Source organism: Zalophus californianus, chromosome 2, assembly GCF_009762305.2.
Source record: "Zalophus californianus isolate mZalCal1 chromosome 2, mZalCal1.pri.v2, whole genome shotgun sequence".
Classification (NCBI taxonomy): Eukaryota; Metazoa; Chordata; class Mammalia; order Carnivora; family Otariidae; genus Zalophus; species Zalophus californianus.
The window spans coordinates 153,305,344-153,328,072 of NC_045596.1; the positions used below are offsets into that span (position 1 = coordinate 153,305,344).

General features: G+C 51.8%; 1 protein-coding gene across 3 annotated transcripts in view; it reads left to right on the forward strand.

The window, feature by feature from the left end:
• Window positions 1-22,729, forward strand: part of SCARA5 (scavenger receptor class A member 5) — a 124,825-nt gene that overhangs the window by 70,501 nt on the left and 31,595 nt on the right. For all 3 annotated transcript variants that reach the window (XM_027600041.1, XM_027600040.1, XM_035726378.1), the window contains 4 exons: window positions 1,279-1,953; window positions 11,428-11,508; window positions 13,588-13,686; window positions 15,469-15,525. In XM_027600041.1, coding sequence (XP_027455842.1) covers window positions 1,279-1,953; window positions 11,428-11,508; window positions 13,588-13,686; window positions 15,469-15,525 — 912 coding nt within the window. The remainder of the gene's footprint in view (window positions 1-1,278; window positions 1,954-11,427; window positions 11,509-13,587; window positions 13,687-15,468; window positions 15,526-22,729) is intronic.

Genomic DNA, 22,729 nt, shown 5'->3' on the forward strand with positions numbered 1-22,729 from the left:
GCTGAAGCGCCTGCACAACTATCTGTCCCCTTCCCCGCCTGAGGTTCTGGAAGAGAGCTATCCTATCCCAATTTCTCATTGTTTGAACAGGCTGAGGATGAAGTCCCCTGCTGTGCCCATTCCAAGATTTCCAAGGCAGAAATCCCTCTGTGCCTCATCTGCCCCCACCTCTTACTCTGTCCCACTTCTATTAGTAGTTTCCATTTCTCTAGTGTGCAGAGCAGAGGTGGGTACAGCCCTGGTCAGTGCACAGCAAATAGACGGCAAGCATCTCTAGGCTCCTAGCACCAGGGTTTCTGGTATACCTGAGTCAGCGCAGTCCGCAAGCTTCCAGGAGGAGACACCAGATTGCAATTATTGAGATGCACATCCCTCCCCTTAGTATTGTAAAATAGCTGCTTATCACCAAGAAAAGGAAACCTCTCTGAGAGGAAAGGGCAAAAAGTCACTGAGATGGGTTCATTGCTTGAGGAGAGAAATAGATGATTTAGAAAAAGGGTTGGGGGGGCAGAGAAGGGAAGGGATGAATATAAAAGCATCTATACCTGCGCTGAGGGGCCCTCGCGCAGCAAGGGAGGGGATGGGGGGGTGGGACCCTGAACCCAGGAGGCTGGGAAGTACAGTGTTGCCCCAGAGCCTGGCTGAGTCCGCTGCTGGCATGGCTCCTTCAAACGATTCTGGAGCAGACTTGTAGGGAAGCACCCCGGTTCTGGAGCAAGCAAGCCCGCAGGGTGGAATCCTGGCTCCATGACTTACTTGCTGTGCTACCTTGGGCGACTTTAACAGCTCGCTCCCCAAAGGGGGATAAGAATGATACCTACCTCCTACCGTTCAGAGGCTACCACCAATATCTTCGGGCTAACCACGTGAAACCGCTGATGGCCAGTCATGTTCCACATACAGAAATGACAGTAGCATAGGGATCGACCTCAGACATAATGGGGAGATGATTATGACTGGTCTGCCCCTTAGAATTATCTCGGGCTCTTTGAAAAACGCCGAAGCTCAGGTCACACTCCAGACCAATTTAATCACAATTTTTGTGGGCAAGACACCTCACCAGGTGAGCCTACTGGACAGACAAGTTTGGGGACCACTGGCTTAGCACAGTGCCGGGGATCTATTAAAAGAGTCACCTTCTGCTTTCCAAACTTCACCTGTCGTTTATCGAGCACCCACTGCATGCCAGGCCTGCCTCTTGGGACCTGGGACCCTCCCCAGCCGAGCTGACCTCTCCCCTCTCCCTTCTCTCCCCGCCCCCCCCCCCCCCCCCCGCAGTGTCCAGGCCCCGGAGCTCCCCGGACGACCTGAAGGCGCTGACTCGGAACGTGAACCGGCTGAATGAGAGCTTGCGGGACTTGCAGCTGCGGCTGCTGCAGGCTGCGCGGCAGGCGGACCCGACCGAGCAGGTGTGGAAGGTGCAGGACGCGTTGCAGAACCAGTCGGACTCGCTGCTGGCGCTGGCGGGCGCCGTGCAGCGGCTGGAGGGCGCGCTGTGGGGGCTGCAGGCGCAGGCGGCGCAGACGGAGCAGGCGGTGGCCCTGCTGCGGGACCGCGCGGGCCAGCAGAGCGACGCGGCGCAGCTGGAGCTCTACCAGCTGCAGGTGGAGAGCAACCACAGCCAGCTGCTGCTGCGGCGCCACGCGGGCCTGCTCGACGGGCTGGCGCGCAGGGTGGGCGTCCTGGGCGAGGAGCTGGCCGACGTGGGCGGCGCGCTGCGCGGCCTCAACCACAGCCTGTCCTACGACGTGGCCCTGCACAGCACGCGGCTGCAGGACCTGCAGGTGCTGCTGAGCAACGCCAGCGAGGACACGCGCCGCCTGCGGCTGGTGCACAGGGGCATGGAGCTGCAGCTGCAGCAGGAGCTGACCGTGCTCCGCACAGTCACCGAGGACCTGCGCCTCAAGGACTGGGAGCATTCCATCGCGCTGAGGAACATCTCCCTCGCCAAAGGTAGCCGCCTGGCCCACCCGACCCCACAGTGCCTGCCTGGGCCCTACCAGCTCTGGCCTTCCTGCGCACCCCTCCCCAAGGGCCCAGGAGTTCCCACCCGCCCCACCTCGCCCAACCCACTTGCCCTGGGGAGTCGATGCCCCCCCCCCCCCCCGCCCCCGCTATTCGGTCTTGCCCTACAGGACCCTGGGATTTTCTGCCCAAATGGCTTGTGCCCATTTCCCAGCCTGTGTAGGTCTCTCCCCTGGATAACCCTAACCTCCCTTCCACCTCCCAGACAGTACACTCAGCATCCACAAACCCCCTGGGCATGAGAATGGCCAAGGGTGGCTAATGGGGAACCAGTTAGTCAGAGCTTGGGCGTGCCAACGGGAGCCTCCAAGTGTTTCCTGCTGCGGAAAAGCGGAGGGTTAGGCTGCAGGCTCAGGCCGGGAACAGGGAGGCGCTCCTCCAGGGTCCTGGTATTCCAATGCCTAGAGCCACAAGGAATTGGAGAATCCCAAATTTGAACTTGGCCTTCCAGGCTGTTATGAAGTGTATTCATCCAGGCAGAACACATTTTACTTAACAATTTGTTAGCTTCGTTTATAGCTCTTAAATGTCATGGCAAAAATGTGTAGGCCTCCGCTGGTATTCTTGCCCCAGGCCTACAGACTCTAGAGCCTTTAGAGCCAGCTTCTCTCTTTTCCACGCCTAACTGGTCCCCCCCCCCATCATGCCTTCCTGCTACAGTCTGCCCTACACATCACCGTCAGAGGCACCTTTAGTGAAACGCACTTTTCCCACATCACCCCCCACCCCGCTCAGAACTCCACCAGGGCTCCCCAAGTTCTGCCTGATTCAATAAATACTCCTTAGCCTGACAGTAGGCAATAATAACACCACGGTGAACACCAGTTATGTCACGTACTGTGCCTTGTACAGAGCATGCTTTGTATGATGCCTTTTATTTTTAAATTTTTATTGACGTATAGTTGACACACAATGTTACATTAATTTCAGGTGTACGACAGCGATTAGATAATTATGTATACCTTATGCTATGTTCACCACGAGTGTAGCTACCTCCAGATAATGTCTTTTTTTTATTATGTTGTTAATCACCATACATTACATCGTTAGTTTTTATTGATGTAGTGTTCCATGATTCATTGTTTGCGTATAACACCCACGTCTTTTAAAAACAACGGTGAGTGTACTAATTCAGGAAGCTGCTCACAGCCGCACGCCAGGAGGTGATGGAGCCAGGATTTGCACCCAAGCTTTTCTGATCCCAGAGCTGACCCCAGCCTGACTTTCCTGCCTTCTCCTCTGTTCCCATCTACCAGAGGTTATAAATGGAACAGTCTGTAGGGGCAAGTCGAGCAATGTTCATGAGTGAAGTGACCTTGGTGTCAGGGGAGTAGTAGGGGCCATGGCAGGTCCACCTCATTTGGGCCAGGCTGGAATATGGGCCTGGCATTGACAAAGTCTTCCCATTTTTCACAAGAAACCAGAAACATGGAATGTTCTAGAAATTTTTATTTGTCTAATTCTGTGGGTCATATATGGTCCATAAACAGCCTGTGTCCACCCCCCTGCCCCATGGGAAGCGTCTGGTCCAGTGGGACACGTCTTGTCACTGCCCCAGAGACACAGCCCGTCCTTCCCATCACCCTGGCTTTACTCCAGCTATTCCTCCTACTGCAGCGCCTCCTTCCTCCTCTTCCTCATCATCATCCAGATCCCACTGATCCTTCCGATCTCACTCAAACCCACCTCCCGCGAGAACCCCGCCAGCCCCTCTAGCTCACTGAAGCCTCCCTCCTCTGAGCGTCTCCATGTATCAGAGCGGAAAGTAGGAATGATGGAGCCTTCCATTTGCATAGTCCTTTCCAGTCCACAGAGTGCTTTGGGGTACATAATTTTGTTTTAAAGTGGGTCCCTACGACCGACTGTGAGGTTGGTTGAAGGCAGGCTTTGTTATTGAGGGCAGGATAGGATTCTTGCAGAAAAACAACTGAGGCTCCCAGAGGAAATGCCTGATTTACACAAGGCCACACAGCTGGTAATGATCTGACCCAGGACTTTGTGTTTTCAAACAGTGTTAACAAGGTATAATTTATATGCTGCGGCGTTCACCCATTGAAGTGTATAATTCAATGATCAGGCCGGGATGTTGAACCCACTGCCCGGTGCTCACCATGCTGCAGTCCACCCCGGCCCACCCCCTAATGTCCCCCCTGCTCCCCCCCCAGCACCTGACAGCGCAGTGCACAGAACTGGGACCCCGTATATGTTAATGAAGCAACTGTTAGATCTTGAACCTGGACAGTCAGAGCATTGATTTTCTTGTCCCGGGACACTCAGGCTTTCACTTCCCAGAAATCAAAGGAGGACAAGAAGTAGAATTTATTCTTCCAGATCCACACCCCTGGGATTTTAGTTTTTCCCATCTTCTTTCTTCCTTGGCCCCCTCTGCCCACAGCAGTCTGTCAGGTAGTTACTAATAATAGCAACGGTACCAAATTATGACCCAGTCTGAGCCAGACATTGTGTTGACATTAACTCTCTAAATAGACATTAAGGACTACTAATCCTCACATCCTGCAAAAAGGGTATTATTGTCCCCATCTTATAGATGAGAAACTTGGATAACTTTCCCACTGTTTCTTACCCAGTTGGCAAGTGGCAAAGTCAAGGTCTGAATGTGGGTCTTTCTGATTCAGAATCCATATTCTTGTCACTGACCATCCTGCTTCCTAAGGTGGAACGTTACCAGCTCTGAGCAATGAAGGAAGAAAAGAGTGTGGTCCCTTGGATTCCATTTGAGGGGGGGCCTCCTGGGGGGTAGCCCCTCCCCACTTCCTTCCTCTTGCAGTCAGGAAACATCACCATGCCTCCTGCTGGCACCGCCTCCTGGGCCTCTCTGAGCATTTCATAGCCTGCCTGCTTCTATAATTTGCAAGTGCGCTCTCCTTGGCTTGGACTGAAGCTGCTCTGGGCATCCATTTGTGAAGGCTCCTCCAGTGGGATCCTCCAAGTAGTCTTTCTTTGGTTCTTAAGATTCACCCTCCATTCCCTGGAACCGGAAGTTTCACCTCAGTCCTGCCCAGGTCTGCCTTCCAATCCTCGAGCTTTGCGTTCTCAGTGGGCTGCTAGATTTTGGAGATGAACACCGCTCAGTCCCTCTGGCTCCCAGGATCACCACTGAATCGGGCACCTCCCTTTCCCACCTCCCTCTCTCGTAGTTTCCAGGGACCCAGCTGGTATGATTCCCGACGATTCTCTTTGGCATATCCATTCAATGAGACAAAACTCTACCCTGGCTTTTGGATAAGGGATGTGTTACCAGCTAAGCTTCTGTGCATTTCCATACTGCTCTCTGGAATGGCCTTTCTGCCCTAACTTTGTCCAGTTCCTGTCTTAGTCTTTAAACACACACACACTCACACACACGCACACTTGCACTCTTTGCCCTTGGCTCGTGCAGAATCCACAAATACTCAACTATGTATATTTTTCATACATGACCTTATTTATGTTATTCTGGGGCTTGACCCCAAATGGTTTTCATTCTCTCACTTCGTTATACAGTTTTCTATGAATTTTGTCTCCAGCTTGTCTTTTGTGTACACTCACAACAGTTCTTTCTGTTTCTGCTTGGGGTTTTCAGTATTAATCATGTCTGTTGAAATCTGTCTGTGGTTGGAAAGAAGCAGAGACCTTAGATGATCAGAGAGAGAAGGCATCCAGGAGCGGGGAGATAACCAGAGACGGGGGCATATCAGGAGGGGCAGATAACGAGAAAGGGGAGGCATTCGGGAGGAGGAAGGTGTGAGCCAGGCAGGAAGGCAGGACTCTCCGCCATATTCAGATGGCCTGTCTGCTGGATGGACAGTTACAGAATCACAGAACCTTACAGTAGTAACAGGCTCTGCAATCACCTAGTCCACTCCTCTTGTTTTACAGTTGAGGACTTGAGGCCCAGAGAGGAGAAATGACTTGCCCAAGTCAAATCCCAAGCCGGTGGCCCAGCTGGGACTTGAAAATCCATCTCTCAGTTAATGAAAACAACTCAGCAGGGCAGATTTATGTGTGAGCTGCTTTTTTCAAGAAAGCACACCATGCAGTGGAGAGCCCAGCAGTGTTTATAAAGGGTTGACATGATGGAGGGAGACCTCGGGTCCCGGGCTCCAACTCTGGCCTCTAGTGCATAGGGACTTGTTGGAGGGATCAAGCATCTCTGTGGATGGGGCCGTATGTAAAGAGTGTTTCTGCCCCACTGAGGCCTGGGAAGCAGGGACTGGGCGGCAGCTCGCTGGGCCAGATGGCACTCTGTCCTGTCACCTTCCACATTGGCCTCTCTGCTGGGAAGGGAGTGGAGAGCCTGCCCTGAAAATGAGCAGTGGCACCGGCCTCGCCCACCACCCTTCAGCCCAGGAGGCTCCGAGGAAAGCTGGGCCGGAGCGGGGGCAGCCCCTGCACCTCTGGGCCGAGTGTCCCCCAGGCTGAGCAACGCAGCTGACGGGCCCTGCCCCCCACACACAGTGAAGGAAGTGGGAGAGCGTGCAAAGCTGTAGAGGGGAAGCTGACAGCTCGGGGCCCCAGTGATGTCAAGGGGGGAAGGAGGGCAATTAACTGAGGGGCTCCACTTTGGTCAGCCGTGCTGGGATTAGCGCGGTGCGGGGGGGGCAGTGTCTATATTACGGTTTTGGTCGCGGTTCTGCTGGCTTCAGGCCCACTTTCATCAGCTGTCCCTGTCCTGTTTCCAGCACAGGCAGGTCCCCTACGCCATCGCTCATGCCAGGATCCGGGAAGGGAGGACGGATTGCTTCTCCCTCCCTGTTGGCCGGGCCCCACAAGAACCCAGTGCTCAAGTCACATACCCTTCGTTCTGTTCTGAAGAGGTTTCCAGCTGGTGTAGCCCAGGGGCAGCCCCCCCGGAGGGGGGAGGCAGAGCTGCACTGGGGGCTGTGGGGGAGGCCGGGACTGGACTGGTGGGCGGGATCTGAGAGGGAACCCTGGGCCCAGGGCACAGGGCTGGAGGGTTCCCTCGGCTCCTCCTCCTCCTCCTCCCCGTCCCCCATGTAGGGGGTGGGCTGACAGAGACACTGGCACCTCGGACTAGAAGCAGAGTAGAGGGGGCTCTGGAACCGTTTTCCCAGTGGAGGAGAAGTAGACCCCGCTCCTCCTCGTCCCAGACCACCTCCATGCTCTGGTCTGCTCGAGGACAGAGGAGATGAGCAAGTCACAGTGCCAAGAGTCAAGAACTTAAAAAGCTCAGCTGCGTACCATTAGGACCGCTGATACCGTAATAGCTTCTACAACTGCCCAGAAGTCATTCATAGACTCTCTATGGTGTGTGAGGCACAGGGCCTGTCCTCCTTGGGGACCATGGTGCCGGATGAGTGACGGGGCCCAGGGAGGGGGCCCAGGGTGGCCTGCCCAGGTTCAGGGGTGCTCCCATGAGCACAGTCATGTCTGAGGGGCTTTCCAGTTCTCAGATTTTGGGGGCTCTGCCGAGGGGCCCCGAGAGTTCAGAATGGTGTGTGTGTGTGGATGTGAGTGTAAGGCCTGACGGGGACAGGGCTCTTGAAAAGGAAAAGATCTGGCGGATGTTTGGGGACATACGAGAATGTTTTTGCTGAGGTGAAAGGGAGCTTGTGTCCAGAAGCATCAGACTGTGAGTTTGTGGAAGGGGTCAGTCAGGTGGGGAATGATCTTCAGGGGTCTCCGATAGAGGGGCTGTAACCCCTTGTGCTATAAGGGACCTCAGAGACTGTGAGTTCACTCGATTCTGACGAGATTAATGGGTTTTAGAGAGACTGCAGACAAGGAGGTCTTTAAAAAGGCTGGGAGCAAGACCCGGATGATCGTGGTAGCCGTGAGGAAGGAGGTAGAGACATGACATGGGAATCACCTCGATGGTGAGCCTTGGTGAGCAAGCGGCGGCGGGGGGTGGGTGTGTGGAGTACAGAGAAAAGGGAGGAGTCAAAGCAAGCTCAAGATTTTTGGCCTAGGTTCCTGGGAAAATGATAAAAAGTCAGACCCCAAGTGTGCATTCCCCACAGGCATCAGCGATTTGAAGAAGCGTTTGGTCGTTGGAGCCCCCCGGCAGCCTGGCCTCATGAGACTCACACGGGCCACTGTTTAGGTTCTTCTGAGTCTGAGGGTCTAGTTCCATCTAAGGGCATGACTAAGGCTTAGAAATCAGCAGACACCTGTACTGTCCACTCCACCTTCCTCCCAGTTCCTCTCCAGTAAAGGCCCTCAGTAACCACTCATCTGTGTCTTAAGAACTATACCCACGTGTAGGATGTTTCCAGACCTGCGTCTCCCTGAATGAGCCAGCCAAGCTTGGCAAGGTGATTTCAGGGGCAGCTCAGAATGACTATACATGGTGATCTTGGGATAGTTCTGGTGAAGGCTTATGGGGGGAGAGGGGGCACCGATGGTCAGGATGGCCTTGCCACTCAGAGGTTACCAAGCCCCTTTATATCCAGCACGTCATGGAATCCACTTAATTCTCAAATGTCTGGGGAAGAAACTTTAACTTAGATTTTATAGAACCAGGACCTGAGCCCAAGACACTCCATATCCATACGCAATGCCTACCTTCCAAATGATCTCCACCACCCTGATGCCCCACCACCAGGGCCATTCCCTGGGCAGCCCCCTCCCTTTGCAAGAATTACTCCTGGGAAGATTCATACATTGAGTCACGCCCACAGGAGAGCAAATAGAACAAATTCGAGTGTTCAGTTAATTGCCTTCTTGACCCGCTCATGTTATGGAAGCACTGAGTGCCTCGTGGGGGAGGGACAGAGAAGAGTGACAAGGAGGGGAGTGTGCTGGGCACAGGGAGAAGGATGTCCTGCCCAGGGACAACTCGTGGAGTGCAGACAGCCAGGCAGCCCTCAGTTTCCCTTGCTGCAGTTCTGACCTGACAGAGAGATTGCTGGAATGGGGGTATAAAGCTCATCTGCTCCTTCCACCATGCCTTTCCTTTGCTGTGTAATCTGAGGTGTGTCTTAATGCTGTCACCTGAAAACTGGGACCACTATGGCCAGGCTCACTTTGCTTTTCTTCATAGAAGAGAGGAAGATGGCCACAGAACCCGGTCCCCTTTAAATGATTTGTGTGTCACACGTGCATTTTTAAGTTGTTGATTGCTTTTTCCCTGTTTATGTGCCATTGAATCATTAAACGGCTGTCAACTTGGGTTAGGGTCTGAGGACGGTGCCAACTTTTGGAATGTATCAGTACATCTCGATCTTGGCCGCCTGGTTGTTTTGTATGTATTAACACCCGCTGATCTCATTCATTCATCAAATATTTCTTGTGCAATCCATTGCTGCTATGCTGTGAGTGTGCATGTTTTGGTTTCCTAGGGCTGCCATAACAAAGGACCACAAACCGGGTGGCTTAAAACAACAGAAATTGATTCTCTTACCATGCCGGAGGCTGGAAGTCCGAAGTCAAGGTGTCCCCGGAGTCATGTTCCCTCTGTAAGCTCCAGGACACAATTCTCCTTGGCCTCTTCCTAACTTCTCTTGGTTGCTGACATTCCTTGGCATTCTTTGGCTTGTAAACACTCAGCCTCCCTTGTCACATAGCAGTCTCCCTGTGTGTCTGTGCTTTATCTTCTTCTAAGAACACAGCCCATTGGGTTAGGACCCACCCTGCATTGGGGTAGGACCCACCCCGCTCTAGCATCATCCCCTCTTAACGAATAACGTCTGCAAATGACCCTATTTCCAAATAAGGTCACATTCTGAGGTTTCAAGTGGACATGAATTTTGAAGGGACACTCTTCAATTCACTACACTATGGTTGTGGCATTTTCCTGGGTCTTCTTTTTCTGTCACAAGACAGCAAGAGTGGGGAGCTTGGTGTCTGGATCTTCACAGCTGGGACAGGGATGTCAAGGATGGAGCTGGCAGTTTTGTTAGGGAAAAAAGAACACGTGGAGGACAAGGCCGTGAGAGATAAGTGTCAAATGGCACCACGTGTGTCCATTCAGGCGGGCCATGCCCACCCTCAGCAGGAGCTCTGGCTCAGAGAAGCTTCGGCCAGGAGGCAGCCATGAGCCACGTGGGGTGGGGGTAGGGACAAGAAAGCGTAGGAGATTGACCCGGTGGGCAGCAGGCTGGGGGGCGGAAAGGTCTAACTGCATTTTGGGAACGGGGAGCCATCTCGTGTGACAAGTGAGGCAGCAAGGATGGGGCCAGACAGACCGGAGCTGGAACCTGCACTCCTTTTCTCGATACCCGGCCGTGTGGCCGCAGACAAGTAACTTCAACACCCAGCCTCGTTGTGGGGACGGAATCCATTCACATAGGCTGGAATCCCTGCCACAGTGGAGCCTGGCCCTGGAAGAAAGCCCTGCTCAGGAGCAATTAGACGCCCCCTTCTTCCCCTCAGGTGCTCAAGCCAGAAATCTGGACATAATCCCGGTCTTCTCCCCCACCTTCACCTACGTTTAGCCAAGGTCTGTCTGTTCTGCCTCCACACAGCCACTCACATCCCTCCAGGCCACCACTTCCCTAATTCAGGGAGGGTTCCCCCCGCCTCCCACTCGGGGTGCAGCCTCCTCATGGCCTCCCATCCTGAGCCATTTTCCTCGTGTGCAGATCTGATCACACTCTTGTTTCCCTCAGGCACTGCTGCCGCTTCGGGTGCCCTCAGGGTCAAGTCCAACACTTGGGCCAGGCCTCCGAGACCCCCATTTGCTCACCCTTCTCATCCTATCATGTGCCCTCGGCTTCTAATCCCACGGTAGCTCACATCTCTCTTTCTTTAAGCTCCAATAGGGATTGTCCTCTCTGCCTGGAGCTCTCCCTCTCATTCGGTCTTAATCAGTCCCGGCTACTACAACAAAGTACCACGGCCCAGGCGGCATAAATAGCAGACCTTTATGTCCCACAGTTCAGGAGGCTGGAAGTCTGAGATCAGGGTGCCCGCATGGCTGCGTTCTGAGGAGGGCCCTCTTCCTGGCTTACTGGTGGCTGCTTTCTTGCTGTGTCCTCACATGGCATAGGGAGAGGGAGAAAGAGCACCCCCAGCACAGTGAGGGAGGGAAGGAGGGAGCAAGGGTGCTATCTGGTGTGTCTTATTGGGGGCCCTATCCCCATGACCTCATCAAAATCCGATCACTTCCAAAGGTGCCACCTCCAAATACCATCACATTGAGGATTAGGGCCTCGGCGTGTGCATTTGTTGCGGGGGGTGGGGGCGGGTGGTGTGGATCAGAGATATTCAGTCTTCCCTGTACTTAGCCGCCTTCTGTTCCTCCTTGAGATTTCACTTTAGATATCACTTCTTCTGGGAAGCTTTCCTTGATTCCCCCGTACCCATATAAGACTGGGCTGTGTGCTCCCAAAGCATAATGCTGACTCTTCCTCTCTTCAAGAGGGAGTTTTTGTTTCCTCCACAGGTGTTCTGTTCCAGAAAGCTACCTTCTAACCTCGGTGCCATTTGTAACCCTTTCAGGACCACCGGGCCCCAAAGGTGATCCGGGAGATGAAGGGAAGGAAGGCGAGCCTGGGATCCCTGGATTACCTGGACTTCGAGGTGATTGGGAAGCCCCGGGAGGAAGCCGCGCATACCAAGAAGGGGAGGGTGCCCCCAATCCTTCCCTGGCCCTCTACTTGCTCATTGATATGTGATGGGCCTCCCTGGGAGAATGCCCAATCAACCTATCTTCAAATGCCCCGTTCTGTCAGAAGACTGATAGGTTGTAGGCATAACAATAGAATGGAGCAAATACTTCTCCATAGAAAGCACCAGGATGTGAAGGAAAGGGGTGCACGAGAGGCTCACAGCTCCCGGAAGCCACTTCCCACCCCAGGAGTCAGGTGCTATATGACCAAGGCCTGCAGAAGGAATGGAGGGTGTTCTGCAAGTATGTTTTTCCTCTTCAGTGTTTCCCGGGTCAGCAGAGCCCTGATGCTCCCTCCTCCTTGCTGATTCTGCCCAGATCAATGAACACACTAGTGACAGCTCTGAAGAGCCAGTCGCTGGTGGGGAGGGTAGCTTCTGGCCTTCTGGAAAGAGGGCGTTCTTCTTCGACTCATTGTCTCAGAAGTTCCTGTCCTGTGACTTTTATCAGACTTGGCATCCCAGTCTGTTCACTTCTGAGTCTGCTGTGAGCAGCATTGTTCTAGAAGAATGCAAAGCCTTCTAAACAATGCAAGAAAAGGAGGAGTTTATTCAGGGAAAGATGTCTGTTAATGTATGTCAGGAATTATATCTCTAAACCGTCCGCTTCCTAAGTCTCGAGGAGGTTGCGAACAGGAGAGGGGGCAGAAGCTAGTAGAAGGAGAGCCCACAGCCTGGCTTCCACTCCTGGCTCCCCTCCAAGGGAACTCCCCAAATTCAGAACCGAGGATGCCTAGACACTCACAGAGCCTTGAAAGCATTTTTCCTGCCTTACTAAATTGTACAAGGAGGAGCTCTGGGCATATCTCATACTAGGTTTAGAATTCTGCGGCAACAAGGCGGTTGGACTCCAAGCAGGTACCTTGCATTAGGCAGGAGAAAGAGAAACCAATCAGCCCTTCTCTGGGGTCCCACCATCCTCTGGGGCCACACGTCCTCTTCCAGACATTTGATGTTAGCTCTGGAGGAATAATTACTGGAAGACAGGTTTTTCCAAGTCACAGAAAGAGACCAGAGAAAGCCAACTCACATTCAAAGCAGGAAAGAACAAGTAATCAGTTAATTAAGAGTTCTTTGGTTTACAGAGATAACTGTGGGCTTAGGTCAGGCCTCGGGTGGGGGGGGGTGCGGCGGGCAGGCCTCTCACTGGGTGAAAGCATTTGTTGATTCTGGCTCTCCATGGTGAAATGCAGGCAGTGGCCACGGGACCTCGTGGCCAGGAGCCCTGGGGCCTGATCTGCCAGCAGCTCATCCATCCCATTTACTGGCCTTGCTGACTTTCTCCCTTCTCAGCCTGGGATCCCCTCAGCTATACATCCCTGGATGTACAGCATGGAAGGGATCTTCGTGGCTTTTTTCTTAAAGAGGATGGGGAGCCACTTCATCTTCCTCCTACCCTAAATGCCAGTAAGCACTTTTCATCCAGCTTGAGACAAAGCTGACTGACCACAGGCTTTCAGTTCAGGAAGGCCAGGGCTCAGATCCCTCTCTGCTGTGTGACCCTGGGCAGGTTACTTAACCTCTCTGGGCCTCGGTTTCCTCCTTTGTAACATAGGTGAAATAATACCTCAGTTTATTGTGAGGACAAAATGAGATGCTTTATGAGAAGACTCCAGAACAGAACCTGACACATAGGAAAGTACTCAAAAAAAAAAAAAAGTTTGCTGAATTTAAATCTCCAGCATAGCTGGAGGTAAAGGGACATCTCCCAGATGGAGTGAGCACCACCACCATCGCTCACAATAGGATTGGACCTTTCGGGGGGCGGGAAGGGGTCCAGCCTAACTGGATAAAAGGTGCCTCTGGGGAAGGTTTGTGCTGACCTTTTGGACACTTGCTTTTGCAGCATCTTTAAGTGAACTGAGAAGAATCAGGAAGGAAAAGCTGCAGGGGGATGCCTGGTTGAGGCGGACTGCTGGGCCGGATGATGACCTGCAGAGGCCCTTCCAGTTCTGAGTCTGACCCTCCACAACTTGTCCTCTGTCTTCCTAGGGCTGCCAGGAGAGAGAGGCACCCCAGGACTGCCAGGCCCCAAGGGCGATGATGGGAAGATGGGAGCCACAGGACCCATGGGCATGCGCGGGTTCAAAGGTAATAACGAATCTCTGAGCACCCATGTAGCCTTGCTCACCACCAGCCCCTGGCACCAGCGCGGACGCTGGAGTGGAGGACGGGGTTTGCCTTTTGGCTCTGCCACTGACCAGCTAGCTCAGGGACCTTGGACAAGGCACTTCGCCTTGTCAGACCTTAGTTTCTTTGTCCAAAACCCAGGAAGCCTCATGATACCATTCTTCGCAGGGCTGTCCTGAGGATTACACGGGTCACGTTGACCTTTTGTCAGCTCTCCACTGCTGCAGAAATGCAAGGCAGTGTCCCTGGGGGTTGCGGCTCAGTGGTGTAGCCAGGGGAAGCCAAGCTGGGAGAACAGGCTCGCGGGAGAAACAAGGGGCTGCAGACCCAGGACACCCACCTCCTTCCCCGGACCCCCAGATTCCCAACAGTCCATCCCATGCTTTTGACTCCCCCCATATTTGAAACGTTAATTCAGTTCTCAGATTTACACTGCCGATGGTGTTCCTGCTGAATTGGTTTTCCTCCTGATGGCAGTCACCTTGTTCATTGTTAGGGGCATCCACGTTATTAGTCAGTCCCTGGCTTTCCACAATCTCTTCAAGAGTGTGCAGACTTCTACCGTAACCGCGGGGCAAGATGAGGAAATCGGGTGCTGGTTCCCCCGTGTTAACCTCCTCACCTGTGAAAATGAAAACGAAGGAAAAGTACTATTAATCATCCCCTACCCCCACCCCCCCCCACCCCCTGCCATCTAGGAGGGTCTCTGCGTCTTAGATTGCTGGGAACTTTTAGGCTACTTGCTAGTGATTGAACAGGCTGAGGTTTTCCTCCCTTTTATGATCAACATTTTTTAAAAAATGATTTTAAAACAGATTACAAACGCAGCACGTGCTTGTTGAAAAAATTTGACAATACAGAAGTACGTAAGGTATAAACTAAAAAGGGAGTCCCCTCCCCCTTCGTCCCTTAAGATGTTAGTCTTTAGAGTGACTACTGTAAACACTTTGGGGCACATCCTGCCAGATCTTTTTCTAAGCATATTCATATTTATGTATATGATTGCCTTGGGGTATTTTTTTTTTTTTTTCCAAAACTTGGATCACATTAGGCATCCTTCCCTGGAACTTGCTGGCTTGCTTTTTTTCACCAGACAATAGGCCATAGGCTTTTGACTTGCAGATATCTTTCTGGAGGTACTTGGAATAGAATTCCCTGGTCATTTTACTGCCCCCTGGAGTGGCGTCAGGACCTTCTACTTCTTTGTAGCCCAAGATGCTAGCTGGAAAAAGAGTTCTGTTCTTTCCAGCATATCCTGAGAAGGAAATTCTACAATTTCCCCGGAAGCTCTGCCTCATGTTTCCTAGCCTCCCCCCAAACCCCCACCGCCCGGTAAATCTACCTGACATATAACCCCTGTCCTCCCGAAGTCACTGAAGACCGTCCCCCCATCTTTTCCTCTTGTGCTTATTAGGGCAAACTTGGCTGTGCACTTCTGAAACCTTGACTGCTTACTAGGAATATCTTTGCCCCGTCTCCTTCCTGTTGAATACCACGTTCTCTAGCCCGTGCTGGTAGATGCTGCTCTTCGACACTTTAATTAGGAGGGAACCCCCCTGACCTCCTTCCTGGGGTGACCAAAACATGCAGCATAATTGACTCAAGCTCTTATCTTTCCTGCTCTGCCAGCTGAGAGTTTCTCAGGTCTTGGGTCTTGGGTTGATTCATCTCCTGCAGATAATATTTTATCCATGGTCAGGATTCGTTTCCACTTCTAATTCCAGTTTTCCTCCTCTGTGTCAGGTGACCGAGGCCCAAAAGGAGAGAAAGGAGACAAAGGGGACCGAGCGGGGGATGCCGGTAAGGACGTTCTACTGGGGTCACTGGATTCTGTGGCAACTGACATACGAGCAGCTCCACACATTTGGGGGATGGGAGGCTGGAACCATGGGCCAGGGCTCCTGTGTTAGAGCAGCTCCCTCCCTGTTTCAAGGCTCTGCTGGCCCAGCCAGAGACAGCTATACTCCAGGGACACAATCCACCTTCCGGGTGTGGTATAAGCCCAGTGGTTGTATGGAATGATCTGGAGGCAGGCTGCCTGTGCTCCCTCCTGGTGGCCTTACAGGCTAGTTAAATAATCTCTGCGCCTCAGTTTTCTCATCTATAGCATGAGGTGAGAGGGATCCTTACCTCATAGGATCACCGTGAGAATTAAATGAGCTAATTCACATAAAGTGCTTATTTCAGTGCCTGGACCGTGGTTAGGACTCAGTGAGTGTTGAATATTATTATTCTGTATGATGCATTAGTTCAGACAAGCTGACTTCCCTGGTGCTTACATGGGGAAAGGTGCAGAGTCCCTTTGGTTTTCCTCCTTTGCCATGGACTGAGCAGTGATGCTAGGGAATCTCATGATCAGGCAGAGCACCAAGTCTAAAAATGGCAGTCTTTCCAAGTGTTCTCCCTAACATGTTGACAAAAGACGCGAGCCTATCTAGTTATGACACTGCTTTCTAGGGTTTCTTCCCCCTAGCCCCACCCCCCCCCAAGGGCTACACGTAGAACCTTGGAGAGGTTGTCAGAGAAGGATGAGTCTCCTACGAACCATGAGAGACGATGGACTCTGAAAAACAAACTGAGGGTTCTAGAGGGGAGGGGGTGGGGGGATGGGTTAGCCCGGTGATGGGTATTACAGAGGGCACGCTCTGCATGGAGCACTGGGTGTTATGCACAAACAATGAATCATGGAACACTACATCAAACACTAATGATGTAATGTGTGGGGATTAACATAACAATAAAAATTTGAAGGAAAAAAAAAAGAATGAGTCTCCTAGCCAAGTTTAACAAAATATTAGCATATAGTATTTGCTGGGCTCTGAAATGCTGCTGTTCCAGGTGAAGCCATGAGCAGATTATCCCCTTCTAGGGCATCTGTGCTCCAGTCCTGGCTCTCTAGGAGGACTGGGCCTGGAGAAAGAGCACCTGCATCCAGGTTCTGCTGTGACACTCCGGGACCGATGCCACTGCACGTTCACACACTGGATCCAGACCAAGGGTTTCCCGAAGGCTGATCTTTGATTCTAGTACTTCCCTCCCAGTCATGCAGGACCAAGAAGGAGACCTCTCTCCTAAGTAGTGTCCTTTTCCAAAGTCTCCTGAAACTTGAACTTGCCTCCTATTTCCTCTGGCCTTCTCTTTCCCAGGGTAGGATTCAGGATCAAACAGGAGGGGCGCCTGGGTGGCTTAGTCAGTTAAGTGTCTGCCTTCAGCTCAGGTCATGACCTGGGATTGAGCCCCGAGTCGGGCTCCCTGCTCAGCGGGGAGTCTGCTTCTCCCTCTCCCTCTGCCCACTCCCCCCCCCCACCACTCATGCTCTCCCTCTCCCAACTAAATGAATAAAATATTTTAAAAAAAGGGGGGGATCAAACAGGAAAAATGTATGTGACAGCACTTTGTCGCTCTAAAGTGGTGGCCATTCTTGAGGACAAGATATGCTTATGCTTACCCTGGACTCATGACGTCCACCTTACCTTCGATGCTAGAATCCACAGAACAATTTATGTGGTATAGTCTTTCTAGCATTGTCCTTAGCCCCTTTCTAGGGCAGCCAAGGGTTTAACTGGGAGTGTCCTGGCTAGACGAGGAGACCTGGAGGGCTTCACTAGGAGCCAAAAGGAGAGTTTCGAAGACAAGAGAAGGCAGTCTGGCTGTGCTCTAGGACATCTGTGATAGATCTGAGTCACGCTTATCTAATGGACTGGGCACTGTACTTTGTCTTTGGGGTGCTGCCTTTGGCTCTGTGGTTGACTGCTTTCTGATGGAAGGCTGCCAGTGTAGCTGAGAAGGACTGTGGCATTTAGTGCTGTGAAATAAAAAATTCCTGACGGGGTGGGAGGAAGGGAGGAACTGTGGAAAGATGACCTTTGAGAAGGAGATCTGCCCACATACCAGGGGGTTCCTGTCAGGAACTCTTTGGCAACTATTCCTCAGCCAACTTGAGAGGAGAGGGGAGGTCTGTGCTAGCCTGGGAAGAGGTGGTGGTTGCCGAAAAAGGACGCTTTCATTACTGTTTACCTGGCTTCTCTGGGCCCAGCTGGCTGGGCTCTGCAATGGGATTGGGCTGTGAGGCTGAGGGCACAGTGTGGGGGGGAGCTGAGCCACAGTGGTGTGGGGCTCCCACAGGCATGGGTGGGGAGCATGGGGGCAGGGCATCGGATCCACTTGGCCCTGGAGTCTCTGGGCTGCACCACAAGAAGCTGATGTCAGCTCGGGACAGCCCCTCCCCAGGGAATGACGGCGTTCTTTCCTGCCCTGAAGAGGCTACACCCTCCCTGGAGCCCAGAGCTCAGACGGTGGCCTGGATGCAAAGCTCTAAGCTTTTCATTGCAGTCTCCCTCCAGTCAGGACCCAAAAAGTATCTTCATGGGTGATGGACCTGGAAAGTGAGCTGGCTTAGCAGAGACGGCTCCACAGATGGGAGGCTTTACACGGTACGCAGAAGAACATGGGAGACACATAGGAACAGGGCATAAAAGGCGGGCTGTGCATCCATCACCTGTTTTCAGAGGCTTTCAGTGGAAGGTGGACTCTCCCAAGGCAGGAGCAGAGGCAGAACAGAAAACCCAGGCCTCTGGCTTCTCTAATTCTGGAATGAGATCTTAGGCCCCCGGTCTTGAAGAGTCAGCCTAAGCTCCCTAAAACCCCTAGTGAGTCCCTCACCTGGAGATACAGATTTAAGGAAACCATTGACACAAACTGGGACTGCCCCATGCAGGGGGGCCGGTGGGGGGCTGCTTTCCCACGGCTTCCACCCCCTGGCCTGCCTCTGACCACACCAAACCCATGCTATGGTCAGATTCCGGGTTCGGTTTTTAAGGAGCTCCAGTCCAAGGGGTGTTAACTGGATCCCTGGGACCCGGGCTCTGAGGAGGAAGCCAAGGATCATCTTTCAGGAAAGTGTGGAAATTCTGATGAGCACTGAGTGCCCATTTCTGGAAGTTTCTGTCATTCCTGGAGCCCAGGGCAGCCCCACCATAAGATCTAACAGGCGGGGAGAAAGGGCTCAGTACCAGAACTCTGGCCTTCTCCACGAAGAAACAATGTGGAAGAGGAACCTTCCTCAGGTAACCCAGCTTGGGGAACCTTTACCAAACACCTCCCACCTTTAGCAGCAAAAACCTAAAGTTCCAGCAGGTGGGGATATTACTACATAAAGGGATCGATGAGGGACCCAAGTTACACACCCCTCAGGTCAGAGTCAGAAATTGGGGGCTTTCCTTTGAAAGAGGGCATTACAGAGGATTCCTGGGGACCCGTGTTTTGAGTCAGTATTAAAATATTTTTCAGAATAAGATCTTGCAATTGTTTACCCATACTTTGATCTGGAGTCATACGATTCTAGAGCCAAATGGGATTTCAGGCCAACTCCTCTCCCATTCCTGAGCAACACCCCCCACCCCCCCCCCGACCCCCAGTTCATTGAACAGGGACCACGAACAGAGGGCTGGAGAGAATCCCCAAGTCCCACGGCCAGGTCATGGTTCAAACAGTCTAGGATCCAGATCTCCTGATTTCTGCTTGACAAGACGTAAAGCTTTCTTTTCTTTTCTTTTCTTTTCTTTTCTTTTCTTTTCTTTTCTTTTCTTTTCTTTTCTTTTCTTTTCTTTTCTTTTCTTTTCTTTCTTTTCTTTTCTTTTCTTTTCTTTTCTTTTCTTTTCTTTGACAAAGCTGATATCAGCCATTCTGTTCCATGTTTGGCTTTTGGGAGTTTGGCCAGGAAAAAAAAAGTTACATATACATATCTCAAGACAAAAAGACATTTGTTTTACCTTCATATATGGTCCATTTGCAGGAAAAATAAATAGTATTTTTGCGGCTCAGGGGCAGGTAAAGGATCCAGTTTTGTTTAAGTCCCACAGCATGAATTTAAAGCAGGATATAAGTTCAGATTGTTTAAAAACTTTTCCTCAATTTGGTTTCACATGGAAAAAAATATGCAGAATGACCCAGGGGTAAATTCTAAGTCGGTGCTTGTTGATAGTTTTCAGTGGCATCTCAGAAAATTTGAAAAATGTTTAACACCTTGTGTGTGTTTTCAGTATTCAGGGAAGTAGGTTTGTAGAGGGGGAAAAGCGGTGGGCACCCTATCGTGTAGTGTAAGCTCAAAAGAAATTATCGGGGAGGCGATTTCTAGACAGTTTACCCCATAGCTGCTGAAATGTTTCTATCTCTGTTTTAGGGTAGGGAATGCAAAGAGTCCTTCAGAGTGCATGAATTCCCTTCCTCCTATCTCTGCACTTACAGTTAGCTGCACCGGGGTACCCCAGGAAATCCATTTGGCACCCCAAGTTAGCATTCTTGCAGGCCTGGAGAGGCAGAGCTCCTGGACCTTTTATAGGCAAATATATTTCTTTATTAACGTAACTGTGTACTTACCTGTAATTCCTTATACAACTTTAATACCCCAACAACAACACGCTCTAAAAGTAAAGTACACTTCTAAGAAAAATTAACCACTCACATACTACTCCTAACAACCATATCGCTGGTACAGTGAGGAGTCAAGTTTCTGTGCACATTATTTTACTAAATTCTCAGTACTATTCGGGAGGCATGGCTATGTCCCCTTCGAGAGAGGGGGAGGCTGATGGTAAAGAAGAAGGAAGCTGCCCAAGGTCATCAGAGTTCATAAGGGGCAGAGTCAAGGTTACAAGTCAGGTCTGTCCGGCTTCGAGCCCACTCTCCATCCTTTGCTACATCCTGGGACTACCTTTTATTCTCTCTGGCCTTTGACAGCATGGGCCACTGTCTATTCTGCATCTGCCCGCAAAGCCCTGCTCTGGCCTACTTCCCCCGTTTCCTGGGACTGGGTCACCTGAGCCCGTGGGCTGGACCGAGGTGATATCCACAGCAGTACCCGCACACAGCTAGGCTTGTTCACTCACACACTTGTTCAGTTCACACAATCCTTCCTTCTCTTTATCCTCACATAGCACGGGCAGGACAGACGAGATCCCCAAAGGGTGTGTAGAGATGGTCAAGTGTCTTTCAAGTGTCTCCTCCCCTAAGTTTATGTCTAGTGACTGACAATACACAGGGACACAGAGTTCACTCAGAAAAGTTGTCCCGTGGCAAATGCGGCTTCCGGTCAGGGCTGAAGCAGAGTGGGAGGCGCCAGAGAGTCAGAAATGAGCAACCGGGACGTGGATAGACGAGGGATGGGGGAACCGGATGGAAACTGAACAGGAACAGCAGAGGCAGCAAAGGCCAGAAGCCCGTGGGTCAGACACCTGGGGGCTGGCATGGAGCTGGCCGTGGAAAGAACCAGAGAAAGATTGGCCTCCCTTGCTCCCATCATAAAGAAAAGAAAGAAAGAAATGTGGCAGGAAGGAAAACATTTAGGGAGGAGAGCGTTGCTTTATTCTCTTCTTTGGCAAACTGGTATCAAGTTACTGGCAGATGGCCGGGGGGAACCAAAGATGAGTCAGGCCTGGCCTCCTCTTGAGGAGCTCACTGTCTAGCAGGTGAGAAAGACACATAAATACACGATCACAGTGGAGTGTGGTGAGGACTTTCGTAGACGTATGTACAGAGGCAAATTTTGCCTGCTCTTGTGGGAGTCACTTGATGAGGTGTTTTTGACAAAATGGCGTCCAACAGGTGAGTGTGGAAGGCAAAGGTATTCCAGGTAAAGAGAACCATGCATGAAACAGGAGAGCGTTGCCCAATAAACCCAAACAGTTTGGGGTGATGAGGTTTGGGGATGTAAGAAACAAAAAAAATACGGCCAGAGAGGTAGGCGGCGGTGAGCAGTCAGGAGTTTAGGGTTGACCTCTGGGCACTGGGAAGCCAGGATGGGTGTGAGCGGGAAGGGACATGGCCACAGTGGGAGGTGACTGACCGGGGGAGAAGCAGGCTGGAGCTGGGACCAAGGGGACAGGAACCAAGGTCATGAAAACAGAGCCTCAGCCATCCCCGGTGACCCTCAGCTCTGACCAAGGCCAGGCACCCAGTAGGCAGACTCTCCCTCACCCTAGAAAGGTCCATATTCCAAGTCCACGTTTCTCGGCTGCTCTTGTTCCTTCTCTTGGCTGAGCTTGCTCCCCTTCTAGAAAGTCCTCCTAAGATGAGACGTGAGCTCTAGAGGAGAAGCACAGGCTGTGGAGTAGCAAGCCTGAGACCCAAGTCCCCTTCTGACCCCACTGGCAAAGTGGCACAGAGGCCAGGCCCTCAGCCTCCCCTGTTGCAATCTCCTCTGTGTTTTTTTTTGTGGTTGGTTTTTTTTTTTTTTTACCTCCTGTTCTGTGCAAAGGATGGGATCTGGCCTACCAGACGTTCCGGTTTGCCAAGAGTTTATCTTGAGCCTTCCAAAAACAAATCTACTGATTTTTCCTGCAAGCTTCCTAGTGACCCCTTCCAGGAGAGCTTTAAATTGCTATGTGCAGAAAACAGTTCAGCCCTGATTAATCCGTGCTGCCCTTGGTGTGATGGCTTAAAACAGATTCAAGAGGGCCTGGAAAAAACAAAAGACCTGGCTCCTTTAAGAAGCCAGGGGGTGGGGCAGTGGGTGGGGGTGGGGAGCTGCCTGAGAGTCAGGGACAGCTGCCTGTGCTAGGTGTGGAAGCTATTGGTGTCTCCTAAAAGGGAAGAGAGTAAGAGCTGCATGCAGTGTGGGCCTTCCAGTGTGAGGAAAACCTGCTTAGGTGAGGAGGAACAGAGCCCCCGTGGGGGAATAGGTGCTCTCCGGGGGGCAGAGGGGTGCTAAGAGGTCTTTAGCAGGACCGCTAGAGGCTCTGTTCTTACAATAAAGTAAGTTAGAGAAAAGAAAATGTTATTAAGAAAATCATAAGGAAGAGAATAAACACATACACGGAATGGTACTGTATCTAGTGGGAAAAAAAATCTGCGTATAAGTGAACCCATGAGATTCAAACCTGTGTTGTTCAAGGGCCAACTGTGCCCCAATTCTGCATACATGCTAAATGAAAGCAGGAGCCAACCGAGGGCCCGTGCCAAGGGCTAGCTGGAACAGAAGCAAGCCCGTGTTTGGAGCTAACGTTAA